General features: G+C 37.0%; 1 protein-coding gene across 9 annotated transcripts in view; it reads right to left on the bottom strand.

Moving 5' to 3' along the window:
- Positions 1-2,126: 2,126 nt before the first annotated feature.
- The window catches only part of TPST1 (tyrosylprotein sulfotransferase 1), a 30,818-nt gene continuing 17,407 nt past the window's right edge, over positions 2,127-15,537 (bottom strand). For 2 of the 9 annotated variants that reach the window (XM_072881868.1, XM_072881867.1), the window contains exons 3-6: positions 15,288-15,486; positions 5,046-5,096; positions 3,208-3,283; positions 2,127-2,174 (exon numbers count right to left, since the gene is read on the bottom strand). In XM_072881868.1, coding sequence (XP_072737969.1) covers positions 3,239-3,283; positions 5,046-5,096; positions 15,288-15,486 — 295 coding nt within the window. In that variant the 3' untranslated portion in view covers positions 2,127-2,174; positions 3,208-3,238. Of the gene's footprint in view, positions 2,175-3,207; positions 3,284-5,045; positions 5,097-6,131; positions 6,253-8,026; positions 8,143-10,391; positions 10,587-11,497; positions 11,624-15,287; positions 15,487-15,537 lie in introns of all 9 variants that reach the window. The other 7 variants (XR_012045471.1, XR_012045472.1, XR_012045473.1 and 4 more) reach the window with 7 other exon arrangements.

Genomic DNA, 15,537 nt, shown 5'->3' with positions numbered 1-15,537 from the left:
TTCCTCATCACCCAGCTATTAAAAGCAAGCAAAACACATTCAGCCACAAACCTTAAAAAGAGATCCAAACCCAGGACATTAGATTATATCTTGCATCTGAGTAATATCAATATCTTGAATTATTTAAATCTTAACTGAGGCAAACACAGTAATAAAAAAATAATCACATTTAAAGCATTTATTTTGAAAAATAAAATACAAAAGATCATTGAATTGTAGTTGTACATGTAAATTATCAATTTTTTAAATAAAAGATATTTAACAATTTCCACATGTGAATAAAACAAACAACTGTTCCACCAAAAATCTTTTAGGACAAGCACAGACCACTCTTTTGAAAGCTTCATACATTTAAAACGAAACTGCTACAGGAAAAACAAAAAACTATCTTTGAAGATGGAGTTTTGGAATTAAGACAGAATAGCAATTTCGGAGACAGGCATTGCTTTGCATTTTTTAAAACCTTAAAAACCAGTTGTGCGAGTGTAACAGTTCTACATTAACATCAGTGATTTTTTTTTTTTTAGACAAGTTTACATGCGCTCACAACAACAAAGCTTTGAACAAAAACATTTAAAAAATGGGGGAGAAAACTCTGAAAAAAAGCAGGCCATGAGCAGTACACCTCACTGATCTCAGTGGGACAGTCCTTGTAAGATCATTTCCATTGAAAAGGCAGCAGTCTTTTCTCTGAAGAAAAAGAAAAATAAAGTTATGTTTGAGCTTTCAATGTCATATTCTGTTTTTATCCCTGATAACATTTTGTAATTACAAATAATGCATAATTAAGTGTAATCAGTTACCTCAGAAGGTGAAAAGTGACTGTCAAGACTAACCCCAGCCACTAAAAACTTTCCTGTAAGGAATGTGGCTGCCTTTTCCATCACTTATCATTAGAGTTACTTCTTGGAACATATTTAGATGTAAAAAAAAAAAATCTGAATTTCCACTTACATTCAGAATACATGTGAAAGTGGGCTGCATTTACACACTGGAAGTGTCTCATTACAATGTACCAGTGGTAGTTACTGCTGGGAAGTTAACACTTTGATTTCTCAGAAACTGGACAGCAGCTTTAGATAGACATATTGTAGTTTTAAATACTTTTTTCACAAAGTAGATGTTTTACTCATTTTAACATTGACTACATGAAGAGATTATGGTTTCTCTCTACATGATCTCTTCTACATGAAGAGATTATCGATTTCAGAGTGAAGGCCTGCAATTAAATCTTTGGAAAACTTTTCTATCCATTATTTCTAATTGGTACGATGCTTTTGGCTATATTTAGGGCTATAGAGAGTACTATATTTATGGCCACATAATCAATATCTGTGCTGGGTATATTTGTGTGGCATGTTGTTTTTGGCTATATTTAAACTGGATGCATTTTGCCATCTTCTCTTGTGAAGCTAGAACATTTGATAACATGGTTGACAAGTAAACATCCTGGATTAATACAGTAAGTCTTGCACCATTCATTCGTTAACTATTCTGGATTTACTGAGTTCCCTGCACAATCTTGCCATTGTTAATTCAACAACTAAAATGCAGTTTATTGAAAATACTGGCTATGGGACATATTAAAAGCAAATTATACAAATCGGCTCATCATTAGCAGTTTCCTCTATCTAGGAAGGGCAACTGATTTAAAAATGAAAGACAAAGACGAATAAGCGTCATCTTTAAAGTTTTGCCATTTTGCTAAAATGGGGACCTGAATCTGTTGTGCAAGCATGCCATAGTACGGCAAGACACACAGATAGTAAAATGAACAAGAAACTCTGCTAAAGAACACCTGGACGAGTAGTGGTACAGTTTTATGTACTCCTTTCACTTTCAAGCTCTAAAATAGTGCTGACAATCCAACATCGTAGCAGATACTGCAAACTGTGATGAGCCATGTAGAACTGCATTATGATTCTTAAAGCACATGCACTATGCTTTTGTAGCTCTCACCACTAGGACTTAGCTCAATGTGGTTTTTACAGATTCTGAATCAAGATCCATATCTTTGTTTTCTTCTTACCCAGCATCTTACATGGAGTTACACAAGTTTATTAAAAAAAATCACCTTAACTAAATCAAGAAGAGCAAATGAGCAGGACTGCATGCTCTTTTATTACCTTCTGTGCAAGAAATATCCATTGTATCTTCTATTCCATGGGTTCAGTCTGTCAAGTAAATAATTAAAATGAAATTAGCTATTTTACATTAGAGAAAAAATATCATTACCAGCACCAATGTTTGTACTCAAAACCACCTAGCCGCTTAGTTACATTACGTTAATTTTATCTTTAGTATAGTACTAAGGGAGAACACTATCAGCATCAATTTCAACTCCAGCATCAGTTTTTATGGTTTAATATTCTCTTACTATTTCACAAAGCTTATTTTTGCTTTTTAGATTATCTTTCCTTACTTTGAATAATTCTGCTCAGTTTGGTAAATACTGTAATCATACCAAGCTAACTGTATAAATTGACCTCCTGAAATTTAGCAGAATCCCATTTTGAAACCTCCCTATCATATGGATCGAAAGGGGACATTTACTAGTAATAGGGGACCAAGTTCTTTTGATGTATCCCAAGATAACTGGAAAATACAAACAGCATAATTTAACTAACAGATACTGTAGACAGTTCAAGGATTATTTATTTTGCTGGCACACTATCTATATGCAGTGTGCTAAATTTTAAAGACAGCTCATCTCCCTGCATTTTCCAGAAATCCTTATCAGCAATATTTAATCTCCTTCTGTTCTGACACACCCTATGCTTGCAGCCATACATGCTGCAACTTTATCTGTAAAGTTGTAGATAATCTTGAAATAACCACAGTAATCGCATTTGAAAGCATTAGAAATAACTACAGCACACTTTCTCAATACAATTTGCTGACAATAACTTTTAAGCAACACACATTTAAATAGTTGTCTTGCCGTTAAGCTGCATAGACATTTTGGCCAGCAGTTGAGAGTGAACAATGCTGTGAGCAACAGCACATTTAGCTGCGTGGTGCCAGGTTCTTAATGGTTTTCTATTAGCTGAGCACAACTTGCAAAGCATGAGCACTAACTGTTCAAAGGGTGAGAGCAGGCAAACATCCAGTAAGAGAGCGAAGCCCACATTAGAGATCACACAAAGATTTATCAGAAAGATTTGGTGTCCACAGCAAAAAGTTATATTCTGGAAACATGAAACAGACACTACAGCTATTCGACTTTACTGATCCATGTTCATTTTATCTTGCCACGAGACTTCCTTTCTACTGTCTTCTTTGGCTGGAACAAAAGAAACCAATTTTCCTTTTTAATCAATTAATTTTCGTTTGAATGAATGGAGTAAGGCAAAATGCTTTGTTTGCATGTGGTAGATTCCCCTGTGTATTCTTCAATCTCTACATCTAACAAAAGTCATAAAGAGTCCTTTCCCAATATTGGGGATCCAAAGTCAGGGAAGCTTGTGCCCATTAGTTGTTTGTTTTTTTTTTTTCTTTTAGAAGTAAAGACATTGCAAATTCTTTTACTTTTGATAGGCTACTTACACTTACATTCTAAATAATATTCTGTACTGTATGTATCATTAAGGATGGGAAATCAAGTAGAAATACAAAGTAATGCAAGCAGAGATACACAATTCTGGAGGCAGAGTGCCCCTAAAAATGCTTTCTCTCCCAATTCTGCAACGCTATACTCTTGTATATGCAGGAGAAATTGAAAAAAAACAAGTATTTTTCTACTTAGCTTTACTTGAGCACACCCCGAGACAGTAACACTCATGAGCCACTTCCTGGTTTTTTTCTATCAAAGCACAATTAGCACTTTAGATGGCATTTAGACATCAATTATACAGCCTACAAAAACTGGTATTTTTATGAGCCTAGTTGAGCAGCTCTTACCCAAGAAAAGAAAACCAGTTGCTACATGTTCTACTTATTTCATATAAAATGTTTCATTTAAGCAATAGAATACAAATATTTTTGTTAGTTCTCTGATAAAGGTGAACTAATTATTTGCTCCTTGTCTAGATCGTCTTGCTCTGATTTTTCATGGCTAGATTAGCAGAGCTTAAATCTGCAAGGCTATGGGAGGGAGAATTAATTTCACTTCACATGGGAGAGGAAAAAAAAGACAACACACACACAGAGAAGCCCTTCAAGCTACTGAAACGGAGCACTCCAACAGGCAGCTCCATGGAACAAGTCCATCCTGTCTGCTCTGTTACCTTCAGGAGACACGGAGCCCAGCAGCAAGGGATGCCATCTTCCAAACTGAACTCCTATGTCCATCAATGGGCTAGCGGTTACAGCCCAAAACCTGTCCATCATGTCTACATGAGGAAAGGCCATGAGGTTGGAAGCATGCCTCCCACACATTCAGATAGCTGGGGGGAAGGTGTCAAGAGATCCTGCGGTTTAAGAGAGCTCCACGATAAGGATTTTGCTTTTGCAACCGCTATTGCAAAGGTTAGGTCCCTTAGGTAGCTGATGACAATTAACAGCATTTGAAGGGTACCAGATTACGAATTCTCGGTAAATCTGAAGTTCAATAGCTCACTTGAGTGTTAAATCAACACACCATGACTATCCATGGCTGAACTGTTTTTGTTTGTTTTGTCCGATACAGTAGTATTTCTTTTTAAAAATCTCTCATTACTTATCTCTGCTCTCTGTACTATAATTGCTTTAAACCTTTCCATGCAAGGCAACAAAAGATAAAGCTTCTCTACAAATAACAAACTTTGCAGTTTGATCTACACAAAAGAGTAAAACTTTCCTTGAGTTTCACAGCAATATTCAGTCAGCTCAGGTTTACAAGCACCATACTATTAACACTGGAGTTACACAAAAGAGGCTTGGGACTGCTGAGTGCAGGAGTGCTGGAGATTCAACCTCACAGACAAGCTATTCTCTTATAATCTCTAGTCACCTATTCTCTTACGATCAAACAGAAAATCAAATTTATGAAGAAGCGGTTTATAAAGACTGGTTGCATACTAACTTGTCGCTACACCCACAAAAAGGAAACTAATCCAATACTGTACCTGTGGCACTTCTTTAAGAAAGTCAGGAAGCTGAAATTCACCTTTATAGACCTGGAAAAACAAAAAACAATATACTACTCAAAGCTAGCATTCACTACTGTTTGAAATGCTAAAAAGCTTGGGGGGGGGGGGGAGTGGATGGGGATGGATTCTTTTGGATTATTAGCATCCAGTAATGCTAAAACAGATCTACCTAAACTGAGCACAATCTATTTGTAAAAGCAAGTTTTATTCACAAGGCTTGGTTGTCCAAAGTAGTTCTACAGCGGTACGCTCAGTCACAGGCTTGCTCCGTACTCAACACTGACCTTGTTTGCATTAAAACGGTAAAACTATGTAACTCATCTTACATTTCAAGCTTGCTCAAATTATTAAGTCCTGTGTAATCCATTCACTATGCTTTTAGAAAAAAATTTTAACAGGATAATTAAATACCCTAGGAGTGAGTTGCTACGATACGTACTTTTTTGAAGTTTATAAATAACACATCTGTTGCTTCACATTTTAGCATCTTCAATAAATTAAGTTCCTTTTGGGCTTTATTACAATTCACAGTTAAAAGATTCTCCATTTAAAGCTTTTCAAGAGAGCTACCTGTTGTGATCTCATGGACTGTGTCAGAACTGATATACCAGCCAGGCAACAAACAACATTCAGTTCTCAGCCATTTATATTTTACAGTTAAGAAACTCTACAAATGTCACATAATACAACATTTCCTGATGTGTCACAGTATTCATTATGTACAAAATATATATCATTCACACAAACAGAAGTATCACACTTGAACAACTGATCCCATCTTCCTGTCCTGTCAAAGGAAAGTTCTGTTACTTTTGATATAGGTCATTGAGACAATGCGACTACAATCAAAGTCTGAAAGTGCTCACAACTTAAGTTTCAATGCTGTTAAAATGGTTAACACTCAAGGAGCGTCAGCATCTCCTTCTACCCTATTTTACACATATCTATCCCTTTATTATACATAAGTAGCTGGTGTAATTTTCAGGTTATAAGAAAGTTAATATATTTGCTTTAATCCTTAAAGACACACAGATACCATTATAATAGGTACAGATATATTACCAGCAATTTTCCCCAAGTACGCCATGCCAGACCTCGAGTCACTTTGCAAACACACTGCATGAGATCAGACACTTAACTCCTTCCCCCACAGGCTGTAACCACACATCTGAAATCCCAGCTCCTGGAGGGAGAGCACAGGGTTGGATAAGGCTTAAGTTTTTCTTTATTATTTTCATACCATTTAGTCATTAATTTGCTTTTCATCTACAGAAATGTAAAAAAAAAAAATCAGTGGGATAATCCTTTCCTATAGTAACAGACATATAGATTTAATAGCTGCACATACCAGTACAGAAGAGTTCCACATACTAGTAGAGCTGTCACAAAGTTACAGCCAGGAACTCTTAAGATTATGACTTTCTACAACAACTGTAGCCTCATTACCAGCCTGAGTTCATGAGAGTTTGTCATTACCACAATTTCTAATCTTTTAGAGCATACTACTACTTTTGAAACAACATTGTTTGGAGAAAGAGCAAGCAATAAATATCCCCAAACACACCAACAGCCACACCAAACAAGTGTTTCCACTATCTGACCAATTAGGAAATAAATTGGCAACATGTTGCCTTCTCTCTAGAGGATCCTTCTTAAAAGCTGTTTGCTTCCGAGATTAAACTGGAATACATTCCAAGGGGTGGAGGAGGTATTCCGGGTTTTGGGGGTTTTGTTTTGGTTTTTGGTTTTTTTGGGTTGTTTTTTTTTTTTTTTTTTTTTTTGGGGGGGGGGGTCTCCCCACCCCACAAAAATAAGTATACTTGAAAGGAAGAGTTTTACCATCTACTGAAACAAAAAGACCAAACACCTTAATGTCACAAGTTTTGTAGTCTTGTGTAGCTGTAACCATATAAAAATCAAAAGCGACAAACCTATTTAGAAAATTCTATAAAGCCATAAAATGGAAATGGGGCTACTCTAAAGCCTCACTCAGAGTTGCACTCCCTGGTTTGCAAACTGCGTCAAAGGAAGAAGATTCAGGAAGTCAAGGGATGCTTATTAACAGCATCCATTTTCTCTGCTTTCCTGTGAAGAGATGACCAGAATATAGACGCACTCATTTTGTCAGCATACTGCAGTGGCCTAGGACTGCAGCCGCGTCATCTCAGAATTTCCTGCCTGTAAGACACCTCACCCCAAACCAGGCCTGCAGCATTAAACCATATGACTCATGTGGAGTGGACTTAGGAGCTGGCAGTTCTTATTACTCTTTATCACCAGGCTAAACATATCCAAACAACAAGGCTTCACCAAGTCCCAACATGCGAGTAGGAATTATTATACACACATTGCAGAACCCTGTTCCTTCCAATATTCTGCGTTTTAGATAAACTAGAGAGACTGATTCAAAATGATAGGCACAGCTCATTTATATTCAGCTAGGGGGTACTGTCATTCCCATGGAAACCTTAATGAAAGCCACACTGGTCAAAAATTCGGTGTGTGGCTTACTGGAGCCTAGATATACTATAAATATTAATAAATGAAGGAGAGTATTTCATATTTTCAGCTTTTCACCAAGCCATTAAAATGCAGGCTGGGTTCTAGACGGCAGAAATGGAAGTTAGAAATCAACAATATCACATCAAAAAATGCGACAGAACAACCTAGGCAAGGTTCACAAGAAAAAACAGTATCTTTTATTAGACTAGTGCTGATGTTGGGAGAAACAGACAAACTTCTTCACCTTTTCTGGCAAACCACTGCAGTCATTTTCTGGGAATTCTTAAAAAGAGTTAATGCTGCTGATGATGGTACATTGTGACTGGTTCAAAACCAGAGTGACCAAAACCACGTTTGTCCCTCTGGAGCCCTGCTTCTTTCCTTCTCCTGCAATTATGACTTGGTCTAATTTTTATATTATATATCTATATATACACATGCTCTAAAAACCTTACCATTGTAATGCCCTTTGTAGCAACAGCATTTACTCCTAATGAGCACCAATAGTGGATAGTCAAGGGCATTTGTCCATCAGCAATATTAAGAAAAATAATGACACTAATGTCATAGCCTGGAAAGTAAGAAAATGTTTCAGGGGCATTTTTTATTACATTCACATTAAATATCATGATTTACACACCACAATTTACAAAGGCAAATCTAACCAACAACAGGCCCAAGAAGAGGTGTCTAGATTAGGTTTAAAACACAAGTGTGCCTAATTTTGGTTCAGGACATTATCTAGAATGCGGGTTTTGTCAAGATTAAACCAGTTTATATGCAGTCTCAAGGCAGTTCCAAAAACACTAAGTGGTCCCTCTTGAATCAAAACCCAGGGATCAACTGCAATCCAGAAATTCTAAAAACAATGACTCCATGTGCAGCCAAAGAAATTAAGAGGTTTCAGATTCAAAATTCTTTTCTGACCAATTTCTAAGTCTGAAACACATTATTCAGAGAGTGGCAGCAGAGAGGGAGAAGCAGGACATAGGAATGATTTCCAGTCTAAGCAAGAATTCAGTAAAATTGAGCAGAAGAAGTGGTGTTTACCATTTCTAAGGAAATTATTTTGCAAGTCCAAATGGATTTCCAAGGGCGGGGGGGGAGGGGAGGGGAAATCTGAAGTCTGTGTTAGTTTGTTGTTCAGTGTTGGCAGTATTCAAGCTGTTCAATTAAAAAAAACAAAACAAACCACATTCTTATAGCCAAACTAAATGTATATTATTCTCAAAAAGAGATCAGAAAACAAGTTTCACATCTAGTTGTCTACAGAAAACCCTTATAAATACACAAGGAACACTTAAGAACAGAAGTGTAACTCAGAAGTGTAACCTATAATTCATCTTTATAGAAGATTAAAGCACTCCTTGTCACCCAGTTTCAAGCCTGGTTTAGAGAGTCACATTATATTTGGTCAGTTCCAGTACACAGAGATAAAGGATCTTTTTGTCTAAACGTTAGCCTGCAAGTAAGTATACTTGGGCTTGCTAGATTTTCAAAACATCACAGTTGCAGAGTAAAAAGCTATTGATGTTTAATTGTAAAAAAAAAAAGGGGGGGGGGGAATGTCAACACTGGCAAAAAGAGAACAGAGCCCCTTTCTAGAGACAATCCTGTACTGGACAGTACATGGATGCACCCTCATCTTGTTCTTTCAGACTTTCCTTAACTTTTAAGGCCGCTTACAAGGCTTACACAATTCTTCACCTCTGTATTGGAACTGCCAAGAAATAGGACATCTGAGATGTAAATATTTACCCAGTAGGAACAACAAGAGCAAGATTTTAGACAGGCCTATGAATGTCTGCCAAAAGGCAGCTTGCAACCATACCTAATTTTGTATTTTGTTTGTTAATAACTCTGTACGCCTTACTAATCACATATGCGCATGATTGGTTTAAAAAAAAAAGAAGATATCAGCACCTCTGGAGAAAAACAATGCAGTTGGGAATCCATATGCTGGAAGACACACCCACTAAAGAGGGTATTAAACAAATTTAAAGAACACTGAGAAAGTCTTGCTGTTGGTGGTCACAAGACAGATTAAAAAAAACCCCAATTTTTGTTTTAAATATTAGAGAAAATGCCCACAAAGCCAAATGCCTTTATGCTTAACTTAACCAACGTAAATAGAGATGCACAGCCTTGAGCAGCCTATCATTACAGCATACCTCCACAATTACACATCTTTGACAACACAAGTAACTTCTCATGCATCAGTATAAATATACTTCGCACCCTTTATCATAGATTGTTTCTGTCTTTAAAACCTCAAATACAAAGTCTTGAAGTCATGATTGTCATGGATGTCTCTACTCTTAACAGCAGGAGACATTTCCTCACAATTTAAAACAGGCACAAAACAGGAGTTAACAGAACTCTGTTTTTTCCTCTAGATGTTACTGCAGAAAATACCATCAACAGAATATAAAACAGACACAGATAACAGCTTTCAGATGTGATTAGAAGAATCCACACGTATTTAAACAGTTATGATGAAAGCCATAGCTTTTTTCTATAGAGTTCTGTACACTTCTGTCTCTTGATCTCTCCAGGGCAAGGAACATAACTTCATGAAGAAGTTAAAAGAAGTGACTGGAATATGTATTCCAAGCATACAAATTCATTTAGTGGGAAGTATGTGCCAAAGAAAATCTGATGTAATATGTTACAGATGTGAAAGGAAACCACTTAGCCAATCATAACATAACAATAAGCCAGTTTCTACTGGGCATAAGTCGGAGTCTCGCAGTTATGAGCTGTTCTCCACTTTCAGTATATTCTGTTAAACTGCTGACATACACTTTTACACAAACTCACAATATTGATAAGGACGTATCAAACACTCTTCTAACATGGAGTGATTCTACTTTTGTAATTCGTCATAAAGTGATTGGGCTACCAGTTCAGACAGCTTAATTATTTGCATTTTCTGCATCATTTGCTGACGAAAACACCTTTTAGTTACAGGATGTTATTTTCCTTTATGTTCAGGATGTAGAATTTGTTAAAACTCTAGGGAGAAAGAAAAAGTAGTCAGTTATGTATAAGGAACAAACCCCTGCAAGCATGATAAAATGAACAGACCAGCAACAGACAAGCAAAACACAAGATAACACAATTCTGCAGTCACTGCATAACTAAAGGTTGCCTCTTGAGGGTCACATGCAGAGATATGCTGAACAGTGCAATGCTATTCAGACCTTGTTCTCTCTGCTCTACGTTCCTTAACCGAGACAAGACAAAGTGTCATAAGAGATAATATTGTCAGGCCTAACATAAAACAGATGAACAAAAAGTTAATGGCTTTGTTATTGAAAACATCAGAAAAATCTGTTATACTCATGTTAGATTTGTACTCCACCAGTGCAGATACTGTCAGAGATGTCTTATTTCACAACACCACACGCACTTGGAGACCAACATAAGAAGAGATCAAGTTAGCTTCACACTCTGTTACTCCCTAAAACAAAACCAGAACTAAAACGACAAAACAAAGTACAAACACTGGTTGCATCTTATTATTTTGTGCTGTGCTACAGGAGCACAGAAAACCAACCTAACCATTTTGGTGTCCTAGGCAGGTAACGTTAAAGTGAAAAATCCAAAGTTAGCAGAGAGCATTGTTTTCCTTCCATTACCTACAAGCACACAGAAATTGTAATTCAAGCACTGTACTTTAGCTGGTGAGAATCATCATTTTGTTTCCAGACTGAAGAGAAAAAAAAAATATTGAACCTGTACATAAGCAAGTCACTGACACAGGGATAGAAGAGGAGAAAAGAGGAAAAAGAAAAACAAGAACTGGACTTAACTGCTTAGAAAGCTTAGGGGAAGCTAACAATTTGCACCACGCTAGCCATTCCTTTACATTTTACTCCAGTACTAGCCCTTGTTTTAGGCACCCTTATGCTGTCGGTTCTTACCTTCAGGACTAACAGCAGCAGCTTTGAAATTGCTGAACAGTCACTGTTAAGTCTAATTTGTAGTCTTTTCCAAGTGGCGATGGATTTTGCTCAGTGCAGTCAGTGCAGTGCAGTATAAATGCAGTTCTACAAGCAGCATTTAAGCATGTTTTAGAACAAAGACATCATGCAGTTTAAAGTTTGGAATCTTTTTAAATTATCTTCTACAACTGGGCAATACACAGACTTCTAGTCATAAAATACTGACCTGTCTGCATTCAAAAGAGGCTTTCTAGCTATGAGTGTGTCTTACATCCTGACCAACTTTCATATTTTCATTCCACTTGTATGAATGAAATTTTAATTCCATATCTGTATGATTTTATATCTACAGCATAAAAATGCTTTTAATCATATAAAACAAGAACTCTCCGTAACAACAACTGATGATTTGTTTGTTTTTTAACGTATCTGATAGCAATGAACTAGATGACACAGTGTTGTTCCATCTTTAGGTGGAGCCAGAATCTTCCCTGCCAGTAATTTCAGCGGTGTTGGGCTTCCACCCTGTTGTTGCAACTTCCACCATCAATTTAAGCCAGCATTACATAACCCCCACAAAACTGAAAAACTCCCCCCCCTCAAAACCACACACAAAAAAAAAACCAGTCCTTCCCCCTTACTATTGCTTTCTGTTTGCCAGACAGGGGCAACTACCTTTATCTGAAGTGCTAGCTCACACCATTTTAAATGGACTAAGAAACTACGACGCTATCAAAGTAGCAAGTGTCAGAGAATTCAACATTATATCAAGTTAGTCACTCTAAGGGGTTACTATACTAACACAGTTCAGCTTGAGAAGTCTAAACTTTATCTGTTTTCAATGAATAAAATTCAAATTCTCTGCTCAGTTTAAAGTTCTCAGAGACCACAAATGTAAATATAATAGAACAGCTTCCAAACACAAGCTGTGCAATAAACGGTTACATGCAAGATTTATATAGATTCTTATTATGTACTGAAGAGTAACTTTGGGAAGACTTTATTTGGACAGCTTCATCTCCAACAACATACCCAGTACAAAACTCTGTGAAAGACTATCCCAGGTGAAGAAATGTAAAAAGGGAGGAAGAACAAAAGTAGTGCTACAGTAATTTACAAATTCACCAGCTAAGAGTATGCAATAACACACTGACCAAGTGCCAGTTCCTAAAGGCTGGAAAAAATCTAGATCAATAAATTTTTTTTTTTTTTTTTAAATAAATGCCCTCTTCTGAAAGCTGTAGCAGCAAGAAATAAATTAGCATAGGTTCACAGAAGAGAAGGGGAAACCCACAGGGCAGCATATGCCATCCCTGATGGGCAAAACTAACACATCAGAGTTCCCTCTCTCTCCTTCCCCACCACCGACTTTTCCCAAACACCTTAAAGTGTTTTGAAATATCCGTCCCCCATCCCCAAATACAAACAAGTTAAAGCTGTGGAAAACAAAGCAAAGCATTTTTCAGAAGTGAGTCAGCTCCCACTGATCACCAACCAGAATATTAGTTATTTCAAAACTTACTTGGTTTAAGGCCAAGCTCAGTGGCCAGCATTTTGGCAATTTACTATACAAGATAGACAATGGCCCGGAAGCCTGGCACTTCTAGAGGGTGATGAGCCTGCTGCCCTGAGAATTAGGCAACCTAAGCAGCAAACTGGTCTGGGAGTCGGGAAGCCTTAAATCTTGAAACCCTAGGAAGCCAGGACATCAATGTTTCCATAGTCACAGAGAAAGACAGAGGACCCAATGGTCTGAGCAGGGATTTGCTGGGAACCAGCTGGGAGGAAACAAAGCAAAGTGACTGGGGAGGAATTCAAGCCCTCGAACACTGATTTGAGCCATCGCTTGAAATGGCTCCTTGGGGTACACGACATTTTGAAAGCCTCATGTTTCTCCATTTTCAAAAGGAATATTGTAAGTTTTGAAGATTAGCCATCTTTAATCCTTTTGCTTTTTTTAGTCTTAATTCAGGACATCTCCCTCATTTTATCTATACAAACCATATATGAAAAAATAATTTTGTTAAAGAACAAGTGACTGGGAAAATATATGCTGGGTACTACGATAAATAACAAAGTTAAAATGCTGTCTTGGGCTGTAAGTAAAACTATTAACTTAAAATAGTAGTCAAAATATTAACAAGTGTTCCATATGTTTGCAATATTTGGATCAGCTATTATAACAGTAACCTCCAGTTTTTCACAGCTGTTCTTAACATTAGTAAACAAACTAATTATGCTTCAAAGCAAACTTGTGAAAAAGCCTCCATACACTTTAGCCTTTAAAATCAGGCTTTAATTTTTTTTGAAGGTATGCTTGTGGCTTTGTTTATTACCTGAACTTCTCTCTTGCATTTTGAACCGAAATAGATTTCAAGAAGCCACCCAATAGTAAGCAACTGAAATCCATCCAATTTTTACAAGTCAGACTGAGCTTGCCATGCACAGGTAGAGGTCTCAGAAAGGTCACCGTACTGTAAAAACCTATTTAAATTGTATCAGTAAGAGATAACCAACCTTAAATTATTGCACTACAATACAAATTTGAATCTGAGTCACTGTTTTATAGTATATACGGGTAGGTGCATGAGGATTTTGTTTTCAAGGCTCCGTGAAGTAGTATTGAACACCTGGGTTGTTTTTTTTTTTTAAGGGGTTGAATTGAATGCAGAAAAGTTAGTTTGTTTGTGAGCCTTTTAAAACAGTAAGTACCAGGAAACCTATAAAATGCTAACCACTACTCCTACCAGAAAAGGTGGGTTACCTTTTCCATGCTGAGCCAACAACTATTAAAATAATCAACCTGCCATCCTTTAACACATTGATCAACTGTTTAATGAAAGTTTCCCAGGGAGGGCTCCTAAAAAGAAACAATGCAAAATGTTTACAGACTTCACAAAAAGCAATTATTTTTTTCATTAGTATCTAGCCCATCAGTATACCAACCCGTTTGGTTTTTTTAATATTGGAAGGCTAGTGGAAGACAATCCTTTTAAATTGTTTAATTCAATTTTTCCAATTATTACTTTGCTGCAGCAGCAAAAGTCACCTTCTTTTAATAAAATATACATTCTCAAAAGAACAGAAGTAAACAGTTAATTATTCTTATTTCAAACAATGGTAATGAGCTTTTCAATGGATACCTCCAGGGATAAACAGCTGTATAGCCTAACTACTCAAATTCCAACAACATCAAATTCAGACTAAAATCCTTAAGTTTAGGTTAATCAGCACCAGACCCTCCTCCATCTTTTGTTTGTTCTCTAAAGGACAACAAAGAATTGGAAAATCTGACATTTTGATCATCCTGGGCCATTTTCCATGGGTCACTTTTCAAATTCTACCAAGTATTTGGGGTGTAATTTTGTGACAGAGCTTCTGCCAACCCTCATGTATAAAAAGCTGAGCTCAATCAATCAAGTTTGATGCCCAGGCGAGAAAGCTAGCTTTTTTCCACTACTAACTAGTTCCCCAACTATCTGGACAATTCTCAAGAGATTCAGCTACGTACACCAAAGAACACAGCTCAAGCCTGGGGTTGGGGTAAAAGAAGATGAACCAAATTGAAGACAAACAGCAGGAACCAGATTTTCAGTGCTCAAGGTCCCACAGAATTCTTCCTTCTTCCCCCCACAGCAGGAAAAACATATTGCTACATGTCAAAAGGTATTAGGAACAGACTTAAAAAAACCCAAACAAAACCCAAGACTCTTCTGCTCTATAGCTCATATCCATTTGGTCAATAACTAAACACACAAAAATGCCTTACCCTCCTCGTGTTTTCCACAACTTTCTGATCTGGCTTTCCATAATTTGGTGGATTGGCATATGGATCATAGCCCAGTTTTGCTAGCATGGGTGCAATCACAGGCATATCTTGCAGAACATCAGCAGGTATCTTCCCAACCCACTTTGATAGTGCTTCCACATTGACTGGCTTGATTACTTGGTCAGTAGATCTTTCAACCCTGTGGAGGGAGAAAGAAAGGTTATATTTTGCATTCCAACCAATACTTGCT

The sequence above is a fragment of the Ciconia boyciana genome, chromosome 17, assembly GCF_034638445.1.
Source record: "Ciconia boyciana chromosome 17, ASM3463844v1, whole genome shotgun sequence".
NCBI lineage: Eukaryota > Metazoa > Chordata > Aves > Ciconiiformes > Ciconiidae > Ciconia > Ciconia boyciana.
Note: the sequence above shows the minus strand (reverse complement) of the source record. Positions and strands in the feature narration are given on the sequence as shown.